This window comes from Diabrotica virgifera, chromosome 4, assembly GCF_917563875.1.
Source record: "Diabrotica virgifera virgifera chromosome 4, PGI_DIABVI_V3a".
In the NCBI taxonomy this organism is placed as follows: Eukaryota; Metazoa; Arthropoda; class Insecta; order Coleoptera; family Chrysomelidae; genus Diabrotica; species Diabrotica virgifera.
In genome coordinates this window covers 52967149-52981596 of record NC_065446.1, presented here as the reverse complement: position 1 = coordinate 52981596, position 14448 = coordinate 52967149, and the positions used below count along the sequence as shown (strand labels likewise).

Here is a 14448-nt window from a genome sequence, read left to right as displayed (position 1 = left end):
CATTTTCAATTTCACACAGCCCTGTCTAACGCCTCGTTTGATTTTTATTTTATTGGTGTTTAAATTATTTATTTTTATGACAGCTTCTTGTTCATAATACAGATTATTTATTATTCTTATATCCCGTGTGTTGATGTTCTTTGTTCTCAGTAGTTTTATTAACGGATTATGTTTCACCGTATCGAATGCCTTGTTATAATCTAGAAAGCAGACATAGATGAGATGTCCTGGTTTACATCCAAACATCTCTGTATTAGCACATTTACTGCAAATAATGCTTCTCTGGTTCCTTGAACATTTCTAAATCCGAACTAAGTTTGTCCAATGTCTTGTTCCAACTTTTTGTAAATTCTACGATGAATAATCTTTAGAAATACTTTGAGTATGTGGCACATTAGACTGATGGTATATGATGGATAGTTGTTTTGAGCTGCATCCAAACCATTCTCGCAAGTTCTTCAGCCATGAAATTCGTCTTCTTCCGATGCTTCTTCTGCCATCTATCTTTCCTTGCATTATGAGTCGCAGGATGCCATACTTCTCGCCCCGCATCACATGTCCGAGATACTGTAGTTTTCTTTCTTTAATTGTAAGTTCAACTTCCTTCTCTTTACCTATTCTTCTTAGTACTTCGTTGTTCGTAACTCTATCTACCCAGGAAACCCTCATAATTATTCTATAGGTCCACATTTCACAGGCGTTAAGTCGTCTCATTGTCTCTACATTTAACGTCCATGATTCCACTCCATAGTATAGTACACTGTATACGTAACATTTTGTTAGGCGTACTTTAAGAGCTAATGTTAAATCTTTGCTACATAGGACCTTTTTAATTTTCATAAAATTAGAATGAGCTTTTTCGATTCTGACTTTGATTTCTGCAGTGAAGTCATTATTTTCTGTTATAAGTGTTCCTAGGTAAATGTACTTTTTTTACTCTTTCGATCTGCTGGCCCTCTACTATCAAGATTTCGTTAGTATTATGATAGAACAATAATTCATGGTTACGAAGGAACAATTCGAGCCATACACCTGTATTTTTATCTTTCTATTTTCTATTTCGATTACAAAAAGGTTTAATTGCTTTGTTTTATAAAAAAATTCAAAAAAAACTTTATTCTGCCAGTGAGGACAGTTTACCTATCTTAACAGGGGGTACCCTTTTTAACTTTTTTCTGTTCTTTTAATCCTAAACACTATCTTTATAAAATTTATTTATAAACGTTTTATAAAAACTGTAATTAAAAAAAAAACATTTTTTAATAGAAATTCGGCTCCTTAAGATCCTCTAAATACATCCCTTATCGAAGTCATTGTTCAAATAAAGTACACACAAATGGTTTTCTGTTTTCGATCTGGAAAACGCAATTTTCTTATTTGAATTAAACGTCCTTAATTGAACGTCAATAGCAAAATTTCTCGAATGGCTTTACTCGAGTTTAAAATCAAACAAGGTACTCGAAGCTGCTCTTCATTACATTCAAAACTTAGTTTGAATAGGGCGATTTCAAGGCAATACGTACTTTTTTCTTTTTTCCTCCGACAACATAGCTAAAAGCATCCTTTATCTCATATAGAACGAATGCACTAAATACTCTATTTTTTAAACGCTTTTATTTAGTTCAATAGTTTGCGTCAAATCATTAGACGTTAATTTGAGTGCCTTTTCTCCAATGCAAATGAATGAAAATTTGCAGACATATAGATTCGCGGGAACAATACACGAATAATCAATAAAAAAATTTTTTTATGTATATTCTTCTTCTTCTTTTATATAGGCAGTACTGCCTGTTTTTCTTCAACGGTGCTTTTCATTCTGCCCCTAAGTTGTCATTCCATCTTTTCCTTGGGCGTCCTATACTTCTCCTGCCTAACGGTGACTTGTCACTGGCTATTCTTACTATCCTTGATTCAGACATCCTGCTTATGTGCTCATTCCACTCTTCTTTTCTGTTCTTTACCCAGGTATTTATATTGTCTACTCCACATATGCGTCTGATTTCCTCACTTCTTACCCTATCCTGTAGTCCTTTTCCAGCAATCCTTCTTAAGATCTTCATTTCGTTGGTTTCCAGATGTCTTCGTGTTTTGCTTGTATCTGGTCTTGTTTCGGCCGTGTAAGTCATAACTGGCCTAATAACTGACTTATATATTCGGGCCTTTGTTTCCAATCTTAGGTGTTTGTTTTTCCAAATTGTGTCGTTTAGGCATCCGGTCGTTCTACTGGCTTTAATTATTTGGTCTTTTACCTCTTCTTCGATATTGTTGTCGGCTGATAGATTAATTCCCAGATATTTGAAAGTCATTACTTGTTGTATAATTTGATTGTCTAACTCCAATTTGCATCTTATTGGTTCTTTGGCAATTACTAAGCTTTTTGTTTTTTGGGCTGATATTTTCATATTCATTTCTTTTGCGTTAATATTGAACTCGTGCAATAATCTTTGTAGGTCGTCTTCGCACTCTGCTACTAACACGGTGTCATCAGCGTAACAGAGTATTTTTATCTCTCTATTGCCCATTTTGTACCCTCTTTTTTTCTTCACTTGTTTTATTATTGCATCCAATATTATGTTAAACAGTAGAGGGCTTAGTGAATCTCCTTGCCTGATTCCTGTTTGTTTCTATGGGTTCTGTTATTATTCCATTGATTTTCATTTCTATTTTATTTCTTACATATATGTTTTCTATCAGTTTTATGATATCCAGTGGTAAATTTTTCTCATATAGAAGGTGTATCACATCTTTTAATTGGATTCTATCAAACGCTTTCTCTAGGTCTATGAAACAGAAAAAGGCTGGTTTGTTATATTCTAATGATTTCTCCGCTATTTGCCGTATCACAAAAACTGCATCGTTACATGATCTTCCACTTCTAAATCCTTGTTGTTCATCCGATATATTTATGCACGCCATTATTTTCTCCATAAGTATTTTTGTTGTGAGTTTCAGTATAGTGCTCAGTAAATTTATCCCTCTATAGTTACTGGGGTCTGCCCTATCACCTTTCTTAAATAACGCTATCATTTGAGTGGTTCTCCATTCTTCTGGAATTCTTCCTGTATTTATTATTTTACTTATAAGGATATTCAGTTCTTTGTGAAGTCTATCTCCTCCGTATTTTAAAAGTTCCTTAGCTATTCCATCTTTCCCAGGAGCTTTTCGATTTTTCATCTTTTTTAAGGCGTTCTTTATATCTTCCTCTTTAATTTCTGTTTTCTCATCCGATTCTAATCGTGGTGTTTCCAGTTCTTTGTGATTAGCTGTTTGATAAAGGTTTTTTAGGTAAGTTGTCCATGTATTTGTATCAATATGTTTTACTTCTATCAATTCCTTCATCTCTGCTCTTTGACCTCTTATCATTTTCCACATTTATGTATATTATGTATCCTACATTTATGTATATTAATTGTTTAAATAAAAAAAAACGATTTTAATGGAAAATGCTTAAATTCTCTTGTTTTTACAATGTAAAAACTTGAAACTTTTACGGATTGTAGCTAATGATATGAACTATACATAATTTCACTTTTTACGTTAATTTTTTACGTTATGCTTAATAAATAAACAATAAAGTTTCAATTTTTTTGCCGATTCTGACTACTTTTCATGTTAGTACATCATAATATGTTTTATACATATTTTAAGAAACATGACGATATATTTTAATGTTTGAAAAGTGTAAGACTAAAAAGTAAAAAGTAAAAAAATATGAAAATTTTTTTTAAGAAACGCGTTTCTTTAGTTACGAGTGACTAAAATTAAAAATATTATAAAAAAAATCAACCAAAAAGCAAAAAATAAAAAAAAATTGAAAAGATCTAACACATTCTTAAGACGCGCCACGCTTTTCTTTGACAAATGTGTAGAATTTTTTCAATTTTTTTTTATTTTTTGCTTTTTAGTTGATTTTTTTTATAATATTTTTAATTTTAGTCACTCGTAACTAAAGAAAAGCGTTTCTTAAATTTTTTTTTATATTTTTTAATTTTTACTTTATCGTACTATATACGTAGTATAGTATAATTTATAGGATTCGTGCAAAAAAAATTTTTTCAGATTTCACTTTTTTTTGACGTTTTGAGTCCCCCTGAGTCTAAAAAGCAAATAAAAAAAACATGTCGGAAGTATGTACGTACGTACGTACGTATGTCGCCACCGCCCAGCAAAAACTACCGGACAGATTTTGATGAAATTCGGTACGAGTAAGTTTAAGAGAATTTTGTCGAGAAACTAAGCTTTAAAAAAAGACCTCTCAAAGGGGGGCCGAAATAGGGGGGTTATTTAGAGCCCATTTTTGCAAATTTTGACCGAAATGAATGAAATTCAACTCAAACTAAGCTCAACGATAGGTAAACAAAAATACGGAATTTGACATTTTCAAATTCAAAATGGCGGCCAACATGGCCGACCGCCCACCCGACACATTTCCCTACATATCTAAAAACTTGTTTAAGATAAGTTTAATTTGAAAAAGTCGTTACATTTCAAATGGTCAAGCAAAACATTTATTGTCTCAACAACTACGTTTATTGTCACCATGAACGCATTGATTGTGGTTATTAAACGCAGTAATAGATTGATTAATGCACTCGTTGCCACAACAATCAGTTTACATCTATGCAATAATCATATATTACTCTATATTAACAACATTTGTACATTGTTTTAATGAAATATGTACGTTGTCACGATAAACCATGGTAATTGCTTGTCATCTACGAAATCAAGATTATGAGTTGCTGCCAGATTTAACATTATTTATTAAATATACGAAACTAAGTTATTGGCTGAATAAATTGAGTGTTATTGATTCATGTACTCTAGTTATTTTCACAATTATTATTCAATCATTGTGACAATAACCAAATACATTCGTCAATGTCTAAAAGTTCGTTGAAACAAAAAATTAAATTGTTGTTACAACGAAATGCTATTCAATAATCACTGTTAATCAATATTACGAATTAAATTTTTTGAGTGTTTTGTTTGAGTTTCATTTATATACAGTCCCATATTCATCGCTGCTTTTACTATTATATGTACTCTCTATATCTATATCTCCTGTAGCTCTTTTTTTCCTCTCGCCAACAACACCCCATCATCCGCAAATGCCAAAACTTTTTTGATATAGGAGTCCTTCTCTATTGATTTTCGCTTCTAGCATTATTTTTTCTAGGCATAAGTTGAAGAGTAATGATGAAAAAGGATCGCCCTGCCTTCTTCGTTTACTATAAATTTTTCAGATGATTGATGTTTTATTTTGACTCTGTTTTCTGTATTCATTAAGATATATCATATTAAGTAACTTTCTGCTAACTCCCAATTCCTCAAGCGCCTCTTAATTTCTTCCTCTTTATTCTATCGTACGCTTGCTGGAAGTCGCTGACTAGCGCTATCGTTGGTAAGTTGTGTTTATAGCTTTCTGCTTGTAACTCACTGCTCACGAATTACGTCAAACATTAGTTAATTAAAAATGTAACTTTAATTACACCAATAATTGTGGCTTAATCCCATATAAACAAATACTTAAATTAGACACGGCACAAGAAAGCAATTCACAACCTGGTCATTCATCGTTTATTTTGGATTTCTTTTTGAACTATTTCCGGATTGGAAATCAAAAGAGCAAAGCAAATGTAAAATGTATTTCTTATTTCAACCATTCTGGTTTAATCCTATGTAATATAATATCTAACCAATATAACTTGTTTGTGTACTAAGAAATATTTGATTCCGGAAACAATGAACAAGGTTTACTGTTCGTTTAAATTAAACGAAATCTCACTTTTCAAAATATTTAGAGCATTTAACAAAATAAAATGTTTAATCCCTTAGTCTACATCATTCCTGTTGATATTGTCTTAAACAAATATTATGTATATAAATACATTTTAATATACAACAATAAAACGTATTAAAAATACATATAAACAATTTTTTGTATAAATACCAATTGAAATAAAGGACCATTTACAGTTCAACCAAGTACTTCACCCAGAACACACAAAATGAAGTATCTGTATTTGTTTTTTATTGCTTATATCTTCGCCTACGTTTCTGGATCTCAGCTTAAAAGTAAGAGCATTATATTTTCCAATTTATCTCAGCGATTGCACCACATTCTTGGATTATAATAAATTTTTAAAATGAAACTTTTTACAGGTAAAATACCTATATAATTACAAAGTACAAAAAACTCGAAGAAGTACCACAAAGTTTTTTTTTATAAATATATATAATTTGTTCCAAGAATATGGTGATATCGCAGGTAAAACGGCTTTTAGCCGATTATGTACATTCTTCTTCTTCTTTAAGTGCCACTTGGGGGATGGATATCATCATCACTATCTTTACTCTATCCACCGCTGCTCTAAAGAGTTCTATAGAACTGCATCTAAACCAGTCCCTTAAATTCTTCAACCATGACACTCTCCTTCTTCCTATGCTCCTTCCTCCTCTTATCTTTCATTGTATTATCAGTCTTAGCATTTCTTATCGCTGTCCCCTCATTACGTGTCCCAGATATTGTAACCTTCTTATTTTTATTGTGTTTATTATTTCGTACTCTTTACCCATTTCTCGCAAAACTTCCGTGTTCGTTTTCTTCTGTGTCAATGCTATTCTAAGCATGCCCCTGTAACAGTATTTACATCTCAAATAACTGTAGCTTATTTATGTAGTCTTGCTTCAATGTCGAGATTTCAAGTCGATATTGCAGTGCAGTATTGAAAACACGTAGCATCTCAGAGCTATTACTCTCAGTGCTAAGCTAAGGTCTTTGTTGTAGAGAATTGTTTTCATTTTTACAAACGCATTTCTTGCCGTTTCTATCCTGGCCCTTGTTTACGTTGTTTGTTCATTATTGTCTGAAATCCAGGTTCCTATGTATTTGTATTTATGAACCATTTCCAGTGGTACATTTTTCACATGTATGTCTGTTTGTATATTTGCTTTCTTAGTTATTACCATGTATTTTCTATTTTTAATTCATATTTATTACATATATTTCAGTTTCACAAAAACTGCTTGTTTTGTTTAGTAGTAATTGGAGGTGTTCAGCAGAGCTTGCCATATTCACGGTGGCATCTGCATATCTTATGTTGGTAATATAAATGTATGTAAATGATTCTACTGTATTATTTAATTTTTAGATCAACAACATGTTTGTAACTGCCAAAAGACTTTAGAAACCATTTATGCTGATGTCCTCCAGCAAGAGAAAGCTTTAAATCAAACCCTTATTGATATTTCTGTTCTTGAAATAGAGCTTAGACAACTCGATGATCTTCTTGAAGGACAAGAAGATAAGCTAATAGACATCTCGGCTGAATTAGCAGCACTAACTGTAACTAAGAACTACATTAATCGTTTACTTGCCGATGGAAGCCAAGCCCTCCAATGCATCATAGACAATCTCAAAGAAGTTTGCCATGATCTACACGATGACGTCGATAATGATGTCGATCAACAACAATCTCAAATTATAAATATTCTAAGTGTTGTTATGAAAGTTGAAGATTGTAAGAATGGAAACTCATGTCCTGCTGCTCCCCAATAAAATGAACTGTAAACCAATCATGCTCGCTTAACACAATTTCTTTTGTAAAAACTGTACACCTACATCGTCAATAACAAATAAAGTACACAATATAAATTTTTTGTTTTTAATGATAAACATAATAGTCCGGGATCACAGGCCCATTTTCACCATTTATTACTAACAAGCTAACTTTTCGTGAATGGCTTCATTTTGATAAGACGCCCAACTTTTTTTCTTACAACAATTTGCGTTTGTGGTAGCCAACAAGCGTAGCGGACATGAAATATAGTAGGAAAAATGAAAGAATACCCATGAACGAACATATAAAACACGCCGTATTTTCCTGTCACCGTGTCATACAAAAAATTGGCCAGCGCAAGTACATGTAATAATTATTATTACATGTACTTGCGCTAAGCAATTTTCTTTGTGACACGGTGACAGGAAAATACAGCGTGTTTTATATGTTCGTTCATGGGTATTCTTTCATTTTTCCGACTGTATGTTGATTTGACTATTCTCAAAAATTTATTACTAACCGGTTGTTTTTTGTTAATTTTCAAGATAATTATCTCGATCAACCGAAAACAAAAAGATTTTGTCCTACAAAATTCAAGGTTTTATCAAAGAGTCCCCCCTTTCAACATGTATCATTAACGAGGTCATTAAAAATGATTACTAACCATCTTATTTTTTTTTTGTTGGTTAGTTAATAATTATATCAGTTAACACCCCCATTGTCATACAACTTGTGTGGTACGTTGTCCTGGTCCTACGTTCAAAAGTTGTTAATACCACAAGACCATTTTTTTATTAGTAACTGTAGGACAAAGGTATCACGTGATAGGTAAGTGTATTTTTCATCCAAATAAAATCATGTCCTACAAAAGAACAAGTATGTATAGCTAGTCCGAAAAGAACTGTCATGCGCACAAAAAAATGTGATGAAAAGGCCTACTCGTCTATATTCGTTGCTAAAGCACTGTAAACAATGCTGTGAGCATGCCTACTTGTACCAGTGTAACTCAGCTCTAAATAGCAGAAAATAATAATCTTAAAAATAAATTGGAGGACCGGAATAATGGACCAAACAATTTGTAGGACAACGTGGGTGTTCAATTATATAGATCTTAACTAACGTGACCCGTCAAAATAGCCCGGTCAAAACAGCCCCGTCAAAAAAGCCCCGTCAAAATAGCCCGAACGCAACAGAGCCTCGACAAAATAGCCCGCAAACAAAATAGCCCCGACAAAATAGATCGCACACAAAATAGCCCCAGTCAAAACAGCCCCGGCTAAAATAGCCCCGGCTAAAACAGCCTCTTATAAACAATTACATAATTATTTATACAAGGTATCCAAAAACTTTTTTTTTTAATTTAAATTATTTGACAAAAAGGAAGAATGTATTTAATTTATTTATTTTAAAATGCATTTTACTGTTGCCCGAAAACAGAAAAAAATGTTTATATCATAAATTAACATTGATTTTCGCTAACTTAAATGTTCAAACTTCCAAGAGGTAGGAAAGACAGGACTCGAGTTCTCTGAAAAGACAATTTTTATTTAATGTGGTTAAGATAAACATCTGAATAAAGGATAATTACCATTTCCGAAAAACTGTATTTTTAAGTAATTATTTCATGATGACTTCTGAAGGGAGCTTTTTTTCGGGGCTATTTTGTCGGAGCTATTTTGTCGGGGCTATTTTGTCGGCGGGCTATTATTCCGCGGCTATTTTGTCTGCAGGCTATTTTGTCGGAGCTATTTTGTGTGCGGGATATTATGTCGGGGCTATTTTGTCGGAGCTATTTTGACGGGGCTATTTTGACGGGGTACCCTTAACTAACCAACAGAAAAAATCAAATGGTAGTAATTATTTTTCATGACCTCGTTAATGATACATGTTGAAGAGGGGGACTCTTTGATAAGATCTTGCATTTTGTAGGACAAAAAAAATTTTTTTTATTGATCGAGACAATTATCTTGAGAATTAACAAAAAAACCCAGTTAGTAACAAAATTTTTAGAATCGTCAAATTAACATATCTACTTTATTCCTGCTACCCCTGTTAGCTACCACAAACGAAAATTTTCGTACAGGAGATTGTTGGGCGCCTCAATGAAACGAAGCTACTCAGGAAAAATTAGGGAAAATGAAGAAAATGTGCCTGGGATCCCGGACTATAATAGGAAACCCGCTTCCATTTATCTTTGCAGATCGACATGAAAATAAGAAAAACGCGAACATTTTATAACTAAACTGCACTAAATACTAAATACATTTAAGTATGTATCTCCATTCAATTGTCTCCGCCGAAGCCGACGGAAGCACACCTGACTTCTACTCTAGACTCCCCAGAACTGATGTCGAATCTCTCCCTCAGAATAGCTCCAAACCAAAACTTATTCGATTTCTCATCATTCTACCCTACTCAACCATGTCAGGTTGAACCAATCAAAAATTATCCAATTTCCACTCCTCATCTCAACAACGAATAGAAAAAATTAAAGTAAATACTAATCACGCCTTCGGAAGGCTGAGATTTCTTTCCTGGTAAATAGGGATTAACAAGCAAAATTCTGTTCACTCTCTTCCAGCCCAAGGTTTTCTCGCGATAACCGCAACGTCATCACTATCGCAGCTGCGACTTGTTGACCAAACTCAGAACCTCGTATCTCTTTTATCGGTTATAAAATAAACACTCCATAGTTTTACTGTCGCCAAAAGCAATTAAGCTCTATGTCGGCGAACCTCCAAGTAAACAACATTGAGACACTAAAACGGGCTGTACACTCTCGGCGAAGTTACTTCGCCAAAGTTGACCGAAGTCCGAAGTACCCTCTCTACACACTCGTTCGAAATGCGATACCGACAAAGAGCGGTGCGATACCGACAAAGATCCCTTTGACCAGACCGACAGATTTCGGAAGTAGAACGAAGTTAGGCAAAGTTAGACAAGGTGGCCGTCTACACTCTCGTACTTGTTGAACCTCGATCGACTTCGGCGAGAGTAAAGTGCGGGCTATAGATGGTAGAATCACAATCATAGATGGTAAAATTCAACAGTTCTTTAACGAAAAAACATTACACTTGCAATATCGGGAACGATAAGTTCGCACATATAGGGTGATGCATGGCTGTCTTCGACACCGTTACAACACCACTGACTGAAATTTGGAAGTTCGTAAAGCTGCAAATAATAAAAATCTTCATTGTCCCAAAAATCGTCTTTCAAAAAAATTAATAGAGGAAATGCTAAACAAAATAGGTCCTCCTTCTGCTTGTAATTTTGTAGTAAAATCATTTAATAACAAATTTCCATTTAATCATGAAGACGAATTATCTACTTCTTTCACAATGAACGAACTGGATTTAGTGATTAAAAATAATCGGAACACAGCAGCTCCTGGGTTAGATGGCTCTATTATAAAATAATTTATAATTATCCATATTCTGCTAAATTTTTTATTTTGTAATTATTCAATGATTGGTGGAGAAAATAAAAATATTCTGATTGCTATAAAACTATTATGCTTTGCCTTTTACTTAAACCTTATAAAGATCCAGAAATTCCATCATCATACCGTTCAATCTCGTTAATATCATGTGTCACCACAACATTCGAAAGATTAATTAAATTTAGATTAGAAATTTTGTGGAATATACAGGTATATATACAGGAATAGGTAGGTCCCTATTACCAAGCATGCAATATGGTTTTTGCACAGGACGAGGAACAATTGATGCTGTGAGTCATTTAGTTTCAGATACACAAATAAGTTTTTCATTATGTTTATTTATAGATCTATCAGGCGCTTATGAACTGGTTGACCTAAATATTTTAGCAAAAAAGATGGAAAAAATTGGTATTAATAAAACTGTACATAATATGTACCAATTTCATAAGTCTCTTTCATAATATAAATATATTTCTGTGCACGATTGATCATTTTTGACTGTTTACCGTGACAGATTTTACGTCAGTAGGTGACATTTACTAGCAACTCGACGGTAAGTAATCCAACTCGACAGTAAGTACTCCAACTCGACGGTAAGTAATTCACTTACCGTCGAGTTAAAAAATCTCTTAATTTAAATTTATTTTTTTAAAGAAAAAAGAAAACTAACGAATTATTTATTAATATTGAAACTTATGGTACAATTTGCTAAATTATTTAATGAAATCTCACTTGTTTGGGCTGTGGTTTCACTTCTAACAGAAACTCCTGCAGAATCGCATACATTAGTACTATTACTAGTATTGCGCAATATTTTTTCGGCAAAATCTATTTTATTTTGAAGAGAATCTTCTACATAGCTTTCTGCCACTGTCGATGAACGCCAACCGCCATGACGCTTTAATCCGAGGACATCAACACCTTTATTAGCCAAAAGCGTTGCTGATGTCCTCCTGAACGAATGGCTAGTATAGTTCTCGGGATTAGGCAAATTTAAGAATTTGGCAATTTGAGAAGGCCAGCCCCCGATTGTCCCTTTCCCTATTACTTGAGCACAACATTTTCCTTTGGCGTATCTTAAGAACAAATGATTTGATTTTACTTGTAATGGACGAAGTTTTATATACTTTTGCAGAATTTCTAAATATGGAATTTTATCGTCTGGTTTATTAACGACTGTAAAAGTACGCTGGATGTTCGTTTTTGTATTGGTACTTTTACAATCATTAAACCATCGGTTTGTTGGATGTCATTCATAGTAATATTATATAATTCTTCTCTTCTACAGGCACCAGATATTCCCAATATCATTGCGACCTACAAATTATGAAAAAATCTTTATTAGAGTATTTCTTTTACCTAAACTAGCTTATATTACCTTGTGAACTAGAAATTCTTCATCCTCCCTCCCTCGGCAGATGGCTTTATTAATACCAACCATGATGAAATTTTTATATTAAATTGTTCCAAATATCCCATAAATGAATATAGTTATCAAAGAATCGTATTTCGGCCAACCATTTATACCCCGAATATACAGAAAACGCTCATTTAAATATCCGCATACTCACAATCACATTGAATGTTTTTGGAAAAAATTGTAACTATGGTTATTTTCCTAACAAGTGCAGAAAGTCATTCTTTTCCGCACACGACTGCAGTTTGCCGAACGAAGCGAAGCGGGAGTTCGGCAAGCAGTCGAGTGCGGAAAAGAGACTTTCTGCAAGAGTTAGGAACAATATTTTTCTAAAAGTCTTTAAAAAATTACCAAATCTTAATCAGTTAATTTAATTAATATGAAAATACATACACAAATTAATTCTTTGACAAGGTTGTCAAAACCAAACTTTCAATATAATTAGTTAGCATGACGACGATCTTGGTTTCCAGGACGATGGTTCAAAACGACTGTTATTGTCTACCGATTTGACTTTCGAATATTATGTCAAAATAATTTTATTTCATCGAATTGTCGCGTTAATTTCATTAAAACAGGAACACAATAAGATATATTTGAAATAAATTAGTAAATAATATCTAAGTATTAGTTTATTGCATGTATTATAATTACTTTCATTACTTTCATTACTATTAGGCCATATTAACATATCTAAATTAACACGCGTGCGGAAAAGTAAAAACCGCGTGCGGAAAAGTAACACGCGTGCGGAAAAGTGAAACTTTCTAAACTAAAATGCGTGCGCGAAAGTAGACATTTTTGCACGCTCGTAGAAAAAAATATTTACAGATGGCTCCAAATGTGAGGATGGAAGAGGTGCAGCATTTTTGTTTCTCACATCAATCATGTCGAAAAATTTAGACTAGGGAATACATTCTCTATTTACAGCGCCGACTCTTTGGCGATAAAAAAAGCCTATGGTTCATTCCACCAACATACGCCTGTTTTGGGTTATCGCGACAACAAATATTTCAGTGTGCAACATAAGAAGTACGAAAGTAAATGGCTCTAATAATTATTCCATTAAACAGCAATGTAATTTGCAATTTTTATTTTCGTTCTTCATATTTTGCACAATAAAATATTCGTTGTCGAAATAATCCAACACATGTGTATATTCGTGGAATAGGGTATAGTATGGTGCACACTAAATCCAGTTCAAACAGTTTGTATTATGTCAAATTCAAAGTCTGTTTTTCAAGCGATTGAAGGATGTCCAATAAAAATCTTAGTGTAGCAAGTAAATCAGCAAAATAAAAAAAATAATTCTCATGTGGGTAAAAGGTCGCAGCGGTACTATTGGTAACGAAAGGGTGGATTGTGAAGCTAAAGAAGCTTGTAAATCAGATAATGTTGTAGAAATATTTTCACATACTGACGTCGTTACTGGAAATAAAATGATACTTTTGGATGGTGACATCATTGTGAAAAGTAATAGTTTTAAGTGCCTAGGATCAGTATTTTAGAGTAATGGCGAAGCAGATGGAAATGCACGCAGTAGAATTAGGGTTGCGTGGATGAAGTGGAAGGAAACGAATAGTTTGTTGTGTGGCAGAAAAATTCCAATGAAGTTGAAGGGAAAAATCTACAAAACAGCCATAAGTCCGGCTATGATGTACGGAACTGATTATTGGGCAGTTACAAAGAAAAGGGAACATCGAATGCATGTGGCGGAAATGAGAATACTTAGATGGATGGGTGGAGTGACAAAATACGATAAATATAAGAATGAGTATATTACGAAAAGTCTAAGGGTGACACCAATTGATCTCAAATTAAGAGAGAGGATTGGTTAAGATGATTTGATCATGTCAAAGCAGACCTGGGGGCAGATGCTTAGGCAAGACATGTCGGTAAAGAAGATTGATATTGGTATCACACAAGATAGAAACTTACAGAAAAATGCAGTTAGGGAAGCCGATCCACCATAGGGATAAAAGCATAGAGAATGATGATGAAAAAAAAAATAAAAATAAAACTGATTA

At 33.4% G+C, this 14448-nt stretch overlaps 1 protein-coding gene across 1 annotated transcript; it reads left to right on the top strand.

The window, feature by feature from the left end:
• The first annotated feature begins 5937 nt into the window (after positions 1-5937).
• LOC114325420 (uncharacterized) lies at positions 5938-7657 on the top strand. Its single transcript, XM_028273490.1, has 2 exons — positions 5938-6078; positions 7155-7657. Exons 1-2 carry the CDS (start codon positions 6012-6014, stop codon positions 7559-7561), a joined length of 474 nt encoding a protein of 157 aa, XP_028129291.1. The 5' UTR covers positions 5938-6011; the 3' UTR covers positions 7562-7657.
• Positions 7658-14448: the final 6791 nt, after the last annotated feature.

Coding starts and splice junctions, on each gene's coding strand:
- LOC114325420 (XM_028273490.1), top strand. CDS start 6,012: ATGAAGTATCTGTATTTGTTTTTTATTGCTTATATCTTCGCCTACGTT. Junction 6,079..7,154: donor TTCTGGATCTCAGCTTAAAA/GTAAGAGCATTA, acceptor TTTAATTTTTAG/ATCAACAACATGTTTGTAAC.